The 15,810-nt window shown below is 46.4% G+C and overlaps 1 protein-coding gene across 1 annotated transcript in view; it reads right to left on the bottom strand.

The window, feature by feature from the left end:
- Window positions 1–1,322: 1,322 nt before the first annotated feature.
- HNF1A (HNF1 homeobox A) overlaps window positions 1,323–15,810 on the bottom strand; it is a 61,474-nt gene continuing 46,986 nt past the window's right edge. Inside the window, exons 2-10 of the mRNA XM_044685451.1 lie at window positions 12,897–13,103; window positions 10,864–11,050; window positions 9,619–9,854; window positions 9,270–9,433; window positions 6,912–7,113; window positions 5,647–5,838; window positions 4,827–4,948; window positions 4,618–4,711; window positions 1,323–3,044 (exon numbers count right to left, since the gene is read on the bottom strand). Of these exons, the coding sequence (XP_044541386.1) occupies window positions 2,917–3,044; window positions 4,618–4,711; window positions 4,827–4,948; window positions 5,647–5,838; window positions 6,912–7,113; window positions 9,270–9,433; window positions 9,619–9,854; window positions 10,864–11,050; window positions 12,897–13,103 (1,532 nt within the window). The 3' untranslated portion in view covers window positions 1,323–2,916. The remainder of the gene's footprint in view (window positions 3,045–4,617; window positions 4,712–4,826; window positions 4,949–5,646; window positions 5,839–6,911; window positions 7,114–9,269; window positions 9,434–9,618; window positions 9,855–10,863; window positions 11,051–12,896; window positions 13,104–15,810) is intronic.

Raw genomic sequence — 15,810 nt, 5'->3', positions numbered from 1 at the left:
AGAGCTTTACCCTGAATTTGTAAAGGGGGTTGGTCTCTGACCTCTGAATATCCTTCCAGGTCTAAAAGTCAATGAATTTAGTTCTGATTCTCCTTAAATTCTGTTTTTCCTCTTAGTAGTCCTCCATCTTTCCCATGTTAAAAAAATTGTTTTAATATAACTTCCAGCGTCTGGAAATTCTGCATCTCCAGGGTAGCAAAAATCAAGAAATGCTGATGAAATCTTAAAACCACATCAAGAGAGGCATTGAGTGCAGGACTAGCGAGGTGCCAGTCCCTCTGTCCTCTTTTATCCTTGGACAACATGAAGGGCCCCCCAGAGGACATTCAGAAGCAAGCAGCCAGAACAGTGAAGGCTTATACTCTAGGACTGAGTAAAGGAACTGGGAATGTTCAGCCTGGAGAGATAGTATAATATAGGGAATACTGGACTCAGAGATATGAAGAGCTGAGTTCAAATGTATCCTCAGAGATTTACTAGCTGTGTGAGCCTGCACAAGTCACTTCACCTCTGACTCTATTTCCTCAACTGTAAAAAATGCAGATCTTGTGCCAGATGGCCTCTGAAGTCTCTTCCAGCCCTAATGCTATGACCCTATAAGACCTGGGGATGAGACAACTGTCTCAAAGAATTCAAAGGATTACTGTATGGAAGAGGCATTAAGCTTATTCTGATTGATCTCTATAATATCCCCAGATGTGGGGCCAGACTCAACACATCTCATGCATTCTATGACCCCATTCATTCTAGGTGAGTTCAACTTGGAACAGTACAATCATGGAGTCATTCTCTCTCCCAGAGACAGAGGCAACTAGGTGGCACCATAGTGGATAGCACACTGGGCCTGGAGTCAAAGACTTGAGTTCAAATCCACCCTGAGGCACTTACGAGCTGTGTGACCCCAGGCAAGTCCCTTCACCACTGTCCGCCTCTGTTTCCTCACTTATAAAATGGGGATACTCATCATTCCAGAGATTTGTTTGTTTGTTTGTTTTGTTTTTTAACCCTTACCTTCCGTCTTGGAGTCAACACTGTGTATTGGCTCCAAGGCAGAAGAGTGGTAAGGGTAGGCAATGGGGGTCAAGTGACTTGCCCAGGGTCACACAGCTGGGAAGTGGCTGAGGCCAGATTTGAACCCAGGACCTCCTGTCTCAAGGCCTGGCTCTCAATCCACTGAGCTACCCAGTTGCCCCCCAGAGTTTTGAGAATCAAAGAATATGATAATTTTAAAGGGCTTTGATTCTAAGACAGAAGATAAGGGTTTCAAAAAAAAGAAGTGAAATAAGGGCATCTAGGTAGCACAGTGGATAGAGTGCCAAGCCTGGAGTTGGCCAGACGTGGGTTCTAATCTGGCCTCGGACACTTCCTAGCTATGTGACCCTTAACCACTAATGCCTAGCCTTTGCTTCTTTTCTGTCTTAGAACTGATACGAAGACAGACAGTGAGGGCTTAAAAAAAAAAAAAAAAGAACTGAGCTGGTCACACTTTTAGTCTGGCCCCCACCCCCAGAATCTCTCTGCCACCTGCCCCCTAAGACAGTGTGAAGAAACCAAAAACTCTCTGGCTGAAAGTTAAATACATATTTATTTATTTATTTATTTATCTGTCGGTTCACCCCCTGCTTGGAAGCAAGCAGAGATTTCTGTGTCCTGTTCATTCTCTTCCAGTCCCTATTCAGGAACCACAGGCACAGGGGGTCCCCAAAAGCACAGGTCATACTGTGAATACAACCAGAGCTCTTAGCCAAGAGGCAGGTCTTTGCCTATGGCAACACTGAGACATGGATGGCTAAAGTCCTCAGTCTAGTTTCCACTCAGAAATAGTGTTGTCTTTCTGGGAGCAAATGTTGAGTTTCTCCTGGCCTCCTTCTTACCTTCTGGCCCTCTCCCTTTTGCCAGATGGAACTGCCTCCCCCAGATAGTCCTGTCCCCTGGCCTTAGTACATAGGAGCACTCCCATCTCTCTTAGTCACGATGTTGCTAAGGCCCCAGAATGGTAGATAGGGGAAGCAGGAGCTACCCTCCCCCAAGTGAATCCAGGCCCACAAATTGACATCCGCAGAAGGGCTCGATAGAACTGAGCAAAGGAAGAAATGAAAAGCTGTGCCTGGAAAGAGATGGAAGAACAAAGCCTACATGAAAGCATAGACTGCCAAGGCACTGGTGATCGTGGTTCAGTCAAAGCTGGCAGGAACTCTTGCTGAGGAGTGTGGCTGGGAAGGGGATCCTGCTGAGACACCCTTTCTGCTTGGTGCTGGCCAAATCCAGAGAACTTCACCTCGAGGTGGCCAGAGTGAAGCATCCCAGCCTATGCTTGTAGGCACAAGGTAGGTGGTACAGCCTTGCTCTGGAAGAGCTGGAGCCTACCCTTTCCATCCCTCCGGCTTGGCTCGGACACTGGCCAGTGTGGCTGAGCTTGGGGAAACAGGGCAGGCCCAAAGAACTGGTGATTTGGAGTCCCCAGGACAGTGTGAACTAGGGAAAAGAGCTCAAGACTGAGGCGGGCAGCCTTGGTGGAGTTCCAGCTCTGCTGTCATCTAGCTATGTGGCCTCCGGCACATTATGCCCAGGGAGCACCTATCGCTTCACCCCTCCGACCTGTTTCCTCCTCCCTAAAATGAGAGAGATGAACTAGATGACCTGTGAGGTCCCTCCTAACATTCTATGACATGGTATGTGTTGTCCAAGGCCCTCTTCACCCTTCAAAGCTGGCAGAGATCTGGATGGTCAGGGTTACCAGGATTCCTTCTGATGTTCAGCTCATGAAAGAGTTTTCCCAAGGGTCCTTGTCCCATTGTGGCGGTGAAGGTTGGAGGGGAGTCGGAAGAGGCCTAAGGGTCTCTGGCTTCTCTGACCCCTTTCAGTGGGAGATGCCTTTCCCCAACAGAGCAGCATCTTCAGGGATGGTCGCCATGGTTATTGAGAGGAAGACGCCATGTGTGTAGAGATGAAGGTCTCAATGACACTGTGATTGGAGGAGAGGAGCTGGCTATGGCTGTTGGTGGAGTCAGAACCCTGGTACAGCACCAGGCTGCTGGAGGAGACTGTGGAGGCAAGCATGGCCAGTGAGTTTCCCCATTCCACTGCCCACCCTCCAGGCCAGGACCTACCTCAGAGGCAGGAAGAGGCTTCAAAGGGGATAGAGTACCATGCCTCCTCCCATTATACAGATGAGGAAACTGGGGCACAATGAAGTGACCTCCCCTAAGTCATACTGATAATGACAGCTAGCATTTATAGAGATTCTACTCTGTTCCAAGCACTGTATATCGTGTCATTTCATCCTCACAACAACCTTGGGAAATAGGTGCTATTATTATCCTCATTTTACAGATAAGGAAACTGAGGCAAACAGAAGTAAAGTGACTTGTTCAGGGTCATGCAGCTAGTTAATATCTGAGACTGGTTTTGAGCTCAGGTTTTCCCAATTCCAGGCCTAGTGCTACTTAATTAGAGTTAGGCGTTAGAGACAGGAGGATCTCAGTTCAAGTCCTGCCTCAGACACTAACTAGCTGGGTGGCCCCGTATAAGTCACTTAATCTCTCTCAGCCTCAGTTCCCTCATATGTAAAATGAGGAGATAATAATAGCTCTGACCTCTGAAAGTTGTGAGCATCAAATGATACATGAAAAGTGCTTTGCAAACCTAGGTAAATTCTAGCCAATACTAGGACAATCTCTCGGGGTCTCAGATGCCATATCTACAGTATCAATGGGCTGAATTAGATAAGCTCCAGGACAGGGTTGGCCACCTTTTCCTAGTGCCCAGAGAAGAAAGTGTTTGCTTTGGGTGGCTGGACAGAGGGGTGGGGCATGCAAAAAATGTCCTCCAGTGCTGGGAAGAGGGAGAACAGAGCAGCTCCCCAAGTGCTGGCTCTGCGCACGTGCCAGGGCTTCCCCAACAAAGCTCTTCCAGCTCTGCATCTGTGATCCTCTGGCTTGCCTCTGGAAGATTCCTAGTGACCCGGTCCAGCCTCTTAGGAACTGCTTCTCCCCCTTCATCCCTCCCATTTGGGGAAGGTTGTTCTTTCCCCTACTCTCCTCCTTCCACCCCTAGCTGAGGTAGCTCAATAGATAGGGGCTGAATTTGGAGTCAGAAAGACCTGAGTTAGAATCCTGCCTGAAATCGTAGTTGTGTAACTATACAAATCCTATTGCCTCTCCCAGCCTCAGTTTCCTCACCTATAAAATGAGCAGTTTGGACTCTATGACCCCTAAGGTCCCTTCTAGCTAAGACCCTATGATTCCCAGCTAACATGGACTCTAATCTCTTTTGCACTTTTTCCCATGTCCTCACCGCTCTCGTTTTCCCCTTTCTCCCCAAAATTTCCTGGGATTTGGACCCAGACTGGGCCTGAGAGACCCTCCAATCCAATCCCCTCATTTATGGATGAGTCACTGACTTGCCCAACATCACACAGTAAGGAAGGCAGAGTCAGAATTTGAATCCAAGTCATCTGACTTCCCATGCCCCCACCTCCACCCCCACTGCCTCTTCCCTCCCAGCAAACATCTGTCCATTGGGTGATCCCTCCAGAAGGGATGGGGTGGAAGAAGGAACATCCTTCTCCAGATGGACTGGTACTGAAGTCATGCCCCTGAGGCTGGGGCTGGATACCTGGGTCCTGGCTGGGGATGTGGATGGTCGAAGCCTGAGACACTGGGGTGTGTAAACCAGACTCGCTGGGGGCCTCAGAGTCGGAGCTGAAAACCTAAGGGAAAGAGATACCGAGTCAGGGAGATAAATAAGGCCAGAGCTGAGAGGCCCTAGACCTTTGGACAGGGATCATAGGGTGAAAGGGGGATGCCATCCCCTCTTCTCCTTACCTGTTTGGTGGGCGTCAGGCTGGCAAGTGCACTGAGATTGGCCGTGTCCGTGATGAGCATTGTCTGGGGGAGGAGGCCAGTGTGTGTGTACTGAGCGACATCAGGTTTGTGACCATAGAGGGCTGTGATGGAATCAAAGTGAGAAGAGAAGCCACAGGGAACAGTGATGGGGACAGTTAGGTGGCACGGGAGACAGAGCTCCAGGCCTGAAGGTGGAAGGATCAGGTTCCAAATCTGGCTTCAGATACTTCCTAGCTGTGTGACCCTGGGCAAGTCACTTAATTACATTTGCCTAGGCCTTGCCCTTCTGTCTTAGAGTTGCTACTAGGACAGAAAGGAAGGGGAAAGGAAGAGAAGGAAGAGAAGGAAGAGAAGGAAGGAAGGAAGGAAGGAAGGAAGGAAGGAAGGAAGGAAGGACCAGAGATCCTAATTTGGCTGGGACAGACTTTGGTGATGCATTGTCTTTTCTGAGTGGACCCAAAAAATGGCCTGAAAAGGTTTCTACTTACAGAAGAATGGAGGTATAGATAAACTGTAAAGTGCTTTAGTTTGTCGTGGGAATGACAGTACCTAAAGTAAGCTAGTAATATGGTCATTTGTAGTGCTTCAAACTTTATCTGCAACTGGGCACCCAAGATCCCATTCTTGGAGCACGGGATTGACCGAAGAGGGAAAGGGCAGTCTCTGGTCACTAAGACCCCTGAGAGACCAGACAGGCTGGGATTTCCCAGCTGTTCCCACAACCATCACTGTGGGGGACTCAACCAAGGAACTGCAGAAAAGGGAGAGAATGGACTCTGGAGAGGACCAGGACCCTTACCATGAGGACTCTGGAGCTGGGCCATGGTGGCCATGAAGGGACTCTGGGCCATGTGGCCCTGCACCTGTTGCATGAGTGGCTGTTGATAGGAGGGATGCAGTGACTGGGAGAACTGGACAGGCTGCAGTGTGGTCAAGCTACTCCCCATGCTGTTAATGACAGGCACACTTTGTGCCTGGCTGGAGGCTAAGCCTAGAACACAGAAAGGGAGAAACACTCAGTAGCTGATTCCTCATTCTCCTTCTGCCCTCAGATCCAATGAGAAGCACAAATGTAGCCAAGCATTCTGGGTCAGAATCTTAAGTAGGACCCAAGCGGCCCAGGAACAGAGATCCCTACAGGGTTTGGGGCTGGGGCTCCACTCGGGTAATCTAATCTAAAATAATGTGTCAAATTTAGGTAATGTAATTATAAGCCTTCCCGGCTCCATTCTCTCTTTCCAAATCTCGCTTCTGCCGAAACTCTTCATAAGGCATATCCCAGACTAGGTCACTCCCCTGCTTAAAGATCTGCACTGGCTCCCTATCCCTTCTAGGATAAAATACAAACTCTCCTACACGTAAGACCCTCCACAGCAGAGATGCAGGCTCTTTCCAGCCTTTGTTCACCCCGCTTCCTTTCCTAGTCATCCTCCCAGTAGTGGTAGCCTCAGAGCACATGATTCACAAAGGCCCAAGGCCTCGAGTGCATCCTCCCTTCATCCCTGCCTGTTGCAATCCTAGAATTTCAGAGTCGGAAAGGACCCGAGACCCACAACTGAAGGAGAATATGGTCTACGTTACACCCAAGCAGGCCAGTCTTTCCCCAGTGATGACTTGGCAGTTCTCTTGTCTCCCCGATGACATCTCTTACAGACGAAACACCCCCAGATTCTCCAGCTGATCCCCAAATGGCATGAAGACGTCAAGGCCTTTTGACTCCTGACTTCTCTCCTAGGCCATGAAGCCCAGAATTAAAGAATCCTCCCTAGATGAAGGGGCCAAGGCAGCGCCCACAAGGACCAGCCAGGACATTTTGAACACTCCCACAGTCTCATCAGGTCTCACCTTGGCATGCTTCTCTTCCATGTTTGCCTTTAAGAGCTCTTCTCCCCCTTTATCCGGATTACTCACGATAATCACAGAATTTGCATCTGACATTCTCTCTTCTTAGACCCCTCCCCGCTCCAACATTCCCTGTTCTAAGGCCCCCTGCCATGTTAGCATGTTGAACCCTTGGGGCTGGGTCTCCCCGCCTCCACCCCCCTCACCCTGACTCCAACTCACCAATGACCAGAGTAGAAGCTCCTGTGTTGGTGAAGGTAGGGCCCAAGGAAGACGGCTCGCCAGCTCCAATGGCCATGACCCCGGGGAGGGAAGCCATGATCAGATTCTGGGGCTGCTGGTTGATCCCTGCAGGCGTTGGCTCTAAGTTGTGCAGGGCAGTCAGGGTGCTGACAGGGGGAAGGGTCCCCCCAGATGCTGAGACCTGGATGAGAGAAGAGTCTGTACTACAACTGGTATGGAGAACTGCCAACATGGTGGATGAGAGGGAGCAGCTCGTGAAACCCCAAGGAGGCCCACCTGTCTCCATCTCCCCATCATCCCTCTCTCCCCCATTTTGTAGCCCCCTTCCTCTGGAAAACTTGATGTGCCAGCAACAGGGGAATTTCTCTCAGGAATATTAGTTCCATGTAGGACTCCAGCCTTAATCTGAGTCTATGGTAAATGGAAAGAACTCTAGATTGGGAGTCATGAGATTTGAATTCAAAGCCTAACTCCACCAACTCCCCACACAGCTCTGGACAAATCCCTCTCCCACCAGACCTCAGTCTCCTCATCTCTAAAAGGGGTCAGTTTTGTGTTCTTTAATATCCCTAATAATTCACAATCTTTATGAAACTGTGACCCACTGCATCTTGATTCCTATTGCTGACTGACTTAACTTCTCTGGACTTTGGTGTTCCTGTCTATAATAGGGGAATAATCCTCTTTTCCCTGCACTCCTCATAGAGTTATTGGGAGGAAAGTACTTTAAAAAAAAAAAGTTTAACTCTTACCTTCCATCTTAGAATTGGTACTAAGTATGGCTTCCAAGGCAGAAGAGCAGTAAGAACTAGGCAAGTGACTTGCTCAGGGTCCCACATCCAGGAAGTGTCTGAGACCAGATCTGAATCCAGAACCTCCATGCTCCAGGCCTGGCTTTCTATCCACTGAGCCACCTAGCTGCCTTGTTTTGTTTTTGTTTTTTAATTAGAAAGGGTATTCTTGGGAGACAGTTTGACATAGCAGAAAGAGGGCTGACCTCACAGTTTGGAAGATTTGTTTTGACATCCCATCTCTGATACATACTGGCTGTGTGCCCTTGTATGAGTCACTGTCTGTGCCCCTTCCCAGCCCTCTAACAGTATACAGTACAGCCTGGGAGCTGAAGCTGTGTTACTAGAAGGAAACCCTCACCAGAAGCTCCCTTTACTGATGCCGTCACCATTCCATAGGTCTGCTTTTTCTTAGAAATATTCTTACTATCATGTTTTTTATTATATAAAAAGTCATTATCCCACTTTTATTTTTTTTCTTCTATAATTCTTATTACCTTGGTGGCAGCCCCATATAGGCAGCTGAAGGGACGTAGGCTTCAGTCTCTTTGATATCCTTCAAATAATGGGAACAAGCTTGGGAACAACTAGGTAACATGGCAGATAAGAGCACCAAGACTGGAATCTAGAGTTCAAATGTGGCTTGAGACACTTTCTAGCTGTGTGACCTTGAGCAAGTCACTTGACTCTGATTGCCTAGCCCTTACCACTCTTCTGTCTTAGAATTGATACTTTGAAGGTAAGGGTTAAAAAAAAAAAAAATAGGTTGCCAGGCTATTGCCAGCTTAAAAAAAAAAAATAGTCCCAAGGACTGAGGAAGGTACATCCCTGCAGCCCTGGGCCCAAAACAGTGTGTTCAAGGAATCTCATTTTGACGAAGGCAGATTCGTTTGTTCTCTTTATTTCTGTCACACAGGTATGGCACAAAATGGACACTTGATAAATGCTTGTCAGCTCATTGACTAAGCGAGTGAATGAATAAATGAATGAATAAATGCTGTTATTGCTGATGATAATGTGAATGCTGTTGACAATGCTGTCGAGTCTCCTGAGCCCAGTAGAATGTAAGCTCCTCGAGGGCAAGTACTGCCTTGTTTTTCTGTTCCCTGTGGCTAGCAGAGCAACTTGTACCCAGTAGGTGCTTAAATGCTTGAGTTGAACTGAACTGAGCTGAATTGAATTGACAATCTGCCAAGGAAGGAGGCTACCCAGAGCTGTCCTGGGCATTCCTCCCTCCTGTTGTGCGCTGGATAGGGCAGGTCCCCCCTGAGCGGGGTTTCCACCAGAAGAGGCAGCACAATATCCAGGAAAGGACAGTCAGGCCAGAACTCAATTGGACCCAAGTTCCAGCACTTACTAGCTGTGTAACACTAGGGAAATGCATTCCCCTCTCTGAGCCTGTTTCCTCATCTGTAAAATGATGACACCTACCTCAAAATGGTGGCATGGGGACACCAACTGGCCTTATTATTCATGGAGCAGGAGAGGGAGTGATCCTGGCTGCCAGAGAGGCCAAAAGAAGGGCTCTGGCTGAGCCAACACTCACCAGCTTGGCATCAGTGCTTAGCAGGCTGTGGCTGGGCTCCAGGCCTGGTGGGGAGATCTGGTGCAGGATGGTGGGAGTCGTCACCATGCTGCCCCCTCCGTGGCCGCTGCCCCCTGAGGAGTCTGCCTCGCTAGTCGGCTGTTGGCCATAGCGAACACCTGAAGCTGGGTGGGAAGATGAAGATGATGCCCGGGTCCCCAGAGCCTTCTTCTCCACCCTTCCCTGTGTCCTTTCTCAGTTCTCTTGTCCACTCTTCCCCCATCCCATGCCCACTTCCTCTACACGAAGTCCTCTGGGGACCCAAAAATAAGACTCCCCCAACCCCACATCAGCATTAGCCAGCACTTACCATGGACTTTGCTGGGGGAGATGGAAGGTGGGGGCAGGCCAGGGGATCCATGTGCAGAGAGTGAAGGGCCCGGGCCAGGCTGGGGCCCACTAAACGTGTCCATGGCTAACTTGTGCCGGAAGGCCTCTTCCTTCCGCCGATTGGCAAACCAGTTGTAGACACGCACTTCGGTGACCAGGTTAGAGCCCAAGCCCTGGGCCTGTGATGGGGAGACTCCTCTCTGGATGCACTCAGCCCTGTGGGGGCATCACCCCAGTCCTGGTGAGCTCCACAGGGAGGATTATGGGGAGATGGAGGAGTAGGGGGAGAGGGCAAAGGGGAACCCACCATCTGTGTGTCCTTAGCTCACTCAGATGGGAAGCCTTATTGCTAGAGCTCCCTCCAGCTCCCTTCTCACTCTTTTCACTTCTAAAGATTCTCTGAATTACAGAAGCTCAGTGTGGGAAAGAGCCTGGCTCATATGGTCTATCCCTATTGGATCAGGAAGTGCTAACTAGCACTTGGGAAGGAAAACCCCTTACTTCCTAAGGAAGCCCAAACTCACCCAACTGTAAATTGCTACATTGATTAAGACTGCTTTTAATTCCTTCCTTCCTGTTCCTAGTTCTGCCCTCTGGGACCAAACAGAGCAGTCTTGACCTTAGATTAGTGATTCCCAAAGTGGGCACTACCACCCCCTGGTGGGTGCTGCAGTGATCCACAGGAGCAGTGATGGCAACAGATGTATTTATCTTTCCTATTAATTTCTATTAAAAATTTTTTTAATTAATTTCCAGGGGACTAAGTAATATTTTTTCTGGAAAGGGGGCAGGAGGCCAAAAAAGTTTGGGAACCACTGGCTTAGATCATCAGGGCAGCTACAGCTTAGGACTATCCACCAGTAAGTTCCTATCCAGGGATCCAAAAAGTGTTACAGGACTGCAGGGTACCCTCCAGAGAAGCAGGAGCAGGAGCCGCTTCCCCTCTAAAAGAGGACTAACAAACTGAGTGTTCAGTGAATCCTCCCTGCTGAAGCTTGGGTTGGGGGGAGAAGCAGGGAGAGGTGGGAGCAAAGTCAGAGGGATCCCACATTTAGAGAGTAACTCCACAGCATCTAAATCTGTGCCTGGAAGATTCTCCTGGAAAGTTTGTGATCATCTACTTTTCCTCCCTAGGGGCTTGGGCAATACCTGAGTCAGGACAGGGACAGGGACAGGACCAGAGAAGGGAGGGCTCCCAAATCCCTGAGCCACCCATAACCCTTACCTGTTACACTCTTCCACCAGAGCCTCCCTCTCCTCCTTGCTGGGGTTTTTCTGCCTCTCATAGGCCTGGAATAGGATCTGCTGAGAGGCTGGACCCCACTTGAAACGGTTTCTCCTCCCCTTCTTTGTGGGCAGCTCATCTCCCATGGGCTCCTCAGCCAGTACACCCTGTCCTGCGTGGGTGAATTCTGTGGGATATGCAGAACTCTGAGCAGACCCTAGAACCTGCTGGGGTCCTTCAGTCTTTATTTGCCTTCCTTCATTTGAATAAGGTGAATATTTGTCTGCCCTTTTCCCAGAGCTCCAGAAGGTGGCCAGACAGCTCTTGAGAAACTGAGGCTTCTTCTCCCAACTAGAGGAGGGATGAGCAGCCACAGGTCAAGAGTAACAAAAATGGACAATGATTTGAGGCTGTAGGAACACAGGGCTATGCCCTGAGCCTTCCTGATACTTAGCCATTATCACCATAAATACTTCAGGTAGATATCAGATTGGCCAATATGACAGTAAAGTGGTAAATTTTAGGTGGTGTGGCAAAATTGGGGCACTGATGCATTATTGGTAGAGTTGCAAATAGATCCAAGCATTCTAGAGGGTAATGTGGAAGTATGTCCAAAGGACCATAAAACTGCATATCCTTGGATTCTATAATGCTGGATCTGTATCCCAAAGAGATAATAAAAAAGGGGGAAAGACCTACTTGTACAAAAATATTTATAGCTGCTGTTTTTGTAATGGCAAAGAAATGGAAATTGAGGGAATGTCCATCAATTGGGGAATGACCAAACAAATTGTGGTATATGATGGTGATAGAATACTATTGTGCTGTAAGGAATGATAAGCAGGATGATTTCAGAAAGAGCTGGACAGACCTACGTGAACTGAGGCAATGTGAAATAAGCAGAACCAGGGCAATACTGGACCATGATTATCTGTGAAAACTTGGCTACTCTCAGCAGTGCAATGATCTGGGACAATCCTGAAAGACTTATGATGGGGAATGCTACCCACCTCCAGAGAAAGAACTGCTGGAGTCAGATGGATGTGGATCAAAGCAGATGATCCTTCACATCAGTGCATTTATGATTTTATTTGGGGGTTTTGGTTTTGTTACAAGTGTGCTCTTACAACAATGACCAATATGGAAATGTGTTAGGGATGATAATAAAATTTTTTAAAAATGTTAATACCCCAGGGGCAGCTGGGTAGCTCAGTGGATTGAGAGCCAGGCCTAGAGACAGGAGGTCCTAGGTTCAAATCCGGCCTCAGACACTTCCCAGCTGTGTGACCCTGGGCAAGTCACTTCACCCCCATTGCCCACCCTTACCAATCTTCCACCTATAAGTCAATACACAGAAGTTAAGAGTTTAAAATTTAAAAAAAATGTAATACCCCAGTGAGTATGATATGAGGAACAAAGAGAAGGAGCTCCCAAGTTCCCACTATCCTCCACCCAATCTGTCTTCTTCAAAAGTCCACTATTTCATTCCCTGCCCTGCTCCCACCAAGTACCCTGCATTTATTTTATACTATATGCCCAGCAATTAGGTGGAGTCAGAAACATCTGAGTTTAAATCCTGCTTCAGATAGTTATGTGACCCTAGGCAAGTCATTTAACATCTCAGCCTCAGTTTCCTCATCTGTAAAATGAGGATAATAATAGTACCTATCTCAGGATTGTGGGAACCAGATTGGATAACATTAAAGCACCTTACAGATCTTAAAGTTCTATTATAAATACTAGCTAGTAGTATTATTTATATACTTATATGTGTATATGCCCCCCACGCTCCCCCCACATACATACATATGCACGCATGGACACCCATGGACTACAATCTTCCTGAGGTGGTTAAGAACTACTTTATCCTCAATACCCAGCACAATTGTTGTAGTTACTTAGCAAATGCTCATTGATTTGATTGGTTAGATATTGTCTCTACCTTCTCCTCTGCCCTACACACACACCACAAAATAGAAACAAAAAATTCAGGGCACCATACAGATATAAAGATACCAATAGTTATTACTTACGCTGGGCCACCTCCCGCTGCTTGCGGACATACCAGGTATACAGGGCAGCCCGCTTCTGAGTCTTCATTGGGGTGCCTTTGTTGAGATGCTGGGAGAGGTGGGATTGGTTGAGGCCAGTGGTATCCACCACCTCTCTCTGGGGAATGTTGTGCTGTTGAAGGTAAGACTTGACCATCTTTGCCACCCGCCATGGGTCCTCCCTGGAAAGAGTAGAAAATTAATATAGCAAGCTTGAGGAAGATGAGCAACCTCACCTGGCAACCTCCAAGATTTCATGGTTGTGACTCAAAGCCAGCCTGGCCTTGGGAAAGATGAGCTCTTGTGTGGTAAGCAGGTATGTACTCACACAGCCATTAGAAATTTATGATTAAAAAACAATTGTCAAATTTGTGATGCTAATGCATCGCTGGTGGAGTTGTGAATTGATCCAACCATTCTGGAAGGCAATTTGGAATTATGCCCAAAGGGCTTTAAAAGAATGCCTGCCCTTTGATCCAGCCATACCACTGCTGGGTTTATACCCCAAAGAGATAATAAGGAAAAAGATTTGTACAAAAATATTTATAGCTGCACTCTTTGTGGTGGCAAAAAATTGAAAAATGAGGGGATGCCCTTTGGGAAATGACTGAACAAATTGTGGTATCTGTTGGTGATGGGATACTATTGTGCTCAAAGGAATAATGATTTGGAGGAATTCCATGTGAACTGGAAGGACCTCCATGAAAGGAGCAGAACCAGGAGAATATTATACACAGAGACTGATACACTGTGGCCCAATCAAATGTAATGGACTTCTGTACTAGCAGCAATGCAATGATCCAGGACAATCCTGAGGGACTTATGAGAAAGAATGATATCCACATCCAGAGAAAGAATTGTGGGAGTAGAAACACAGAAGAAAAACATTTGCTTGATCACATGGTTCATTGAGGATATGATTGGGGATGTAGGCACTAAACGATCACTCTATTACAAATATGAATAATATGGAAATAGGTCTTGATCAATGATACATGTAAAAGCCAGTGGAATTGCTCATTGGCTGTAGGAGGGGGAAGGGAAAGAACACGAATTATGTAACCAAGGGAAAATGCTCAAATAAATAAATTTTAAAAAATTAAAACAAAACGATTGTCAAAAATTGTTTCTACATGTAACTGAAAAAATGTATAAAAACATTTTTAAACATTTTTAAAGGAAGTTCTTCTGGGTTTCAAGGGCTCCTCACAAAAGTCCTAAAAACTAACTATATTTTTCTCTCCCAAAAGGCCTAGAAATGGATCCCAGATCAATTAACTTTTTGACAGAGTGGCCCCCAAATTGTCCTAGGTATGTACCACACTTTTCTTCCTTAAATAGTTTTGGCTGATGTTATGAGAGGCTGTGGGGTTGACTTAGGCTTCTCTAGTTCCACCCGTATCCTGACTGACAACATAAAGAAATCAGGTGCTAGACATTGGCATATTTTGGCCTCCTTGTTGTGGCGACTGATTTATGTCAGTTAAACTTTTAAAGAAAAAGATGATAATTGAAGTTAATTATGATTGCTTTCTTATTTCTCATTTTTATTACCAATGGTTGTTTGAATCGGTAAAGTTCCAATTTTGTAAGGAAGGTCAGATGTACACAAATAAATATAATACAAAATAGAGTACAATCTGTAAGAAAAGGTATAATATGTTATGTGCTAAGACGAGTGCAGAAAAACCTGAAAAGATTCATATGAACTGATACAAAGTGAATTGAGCAGAACCAGTGAGATACAGAACAGTGTATACAATAACAGAAATCTTTTACTATGATCAACTGTGAGAGACTAAACCATTATTAGCAAAGCAAATTTCCAAGGTAATCACAAGGAACTCATGATGAAAATGCCCTCCACAGCCAAAGAAGGAACTGTTGGAGTCTGAGTTCAAGTCAAAGCCTGCCATCTTCTACTTTATTTCCTTCCTGAGATTTTTATTTTATGTGTAATATGTGACTTCAATCATAACATGAGCAATATGAAAATAAGTACTGCATGAATAGTACTGATATAACCTATATCAAACAATTTACTGCCTGAGGTGAGGGGGTGAAAGGAGTAAGAAAAACTGAATCCTAAAATATCCAAAAACAATTGTCAAAGATTGTTTCTACATATAACTGAGACAAATAAATAAATATTTTTTAAAGAAACTTATGAGATGAACCAAAACAAGAAAAAAAAAATGTTATCCTGCACTTAGGTTTTTTTTCCTGCCCAGTCTCGTGCACCAAGTAGACCTCCTAGATCTAAGAATTGCTGTTCATTCATTGATGCCTACTGTTCTCTGGAAGATAACCAGTCATCAAAGAACAATTAAATAATGGTCACTGGATTGGAATAGCTAAGAAAGAACCATAGTTAAGGTATTTTTTAAAATTTTCAACAGATTTTTTAAAAAATCAAACAATTCTAAACCTATGAAATCAGAAAGTCTGAGTATTAGAAGGGATGTCAGAGGCCACCCACTCCAGTTCATACTGACCAAGAATTCCCTCTACAACCTTTTCCAAGCACTCATCTAGCCTGTACTTGATGAGCTCACTACCTCCCAAGGCAGTCTATTCCAATTTGGGACTGCTCTAGTTATTAGTAGTACAGCTAGGTGAATAGAGTGCCAGATCTCGAGTCATGAAGACTCATCTTCCTGAATTCAAATCCAGCCTCAGATACTTACTAGCTATGTGACCCTGGACAAATCTCTTAACCCCCTTTGCCTAGCCCTTTTAGAACCAATACACAGTAGTGACTCTAAGATGCAAGGTAAGGGCTTTGAAAGAAAGAAAGCAAGGAAGGAAGGAAGGAAGGAAGGAAGGAAGGAAGAGAAAGAGAAAGAAAGAAAAAAGAGAGAGAGAAGGAAGGAAGAAGGAGAAAGAAAGAAAGAAA

Source organism: Gracilinanus agilis, chromosome 1 (assembly GCF_016433145.1).
Source record: "Gracilinanus agilis isolate LMUSP501 chromosome 1, AgileGrace, whole genome shotgun sequence".
NCBI classification, from domain to species: Eukaryota; Metazoa; Chordata; class Mammalia; order Didelphimorphia; family Didelphidae; genus Gracilinanus; species Gracilinanus agilis.
Note: the sequence above shows the minus strand (reverse complement) of the source record. Positions and strands in the feature narration are given on the sequence as shown.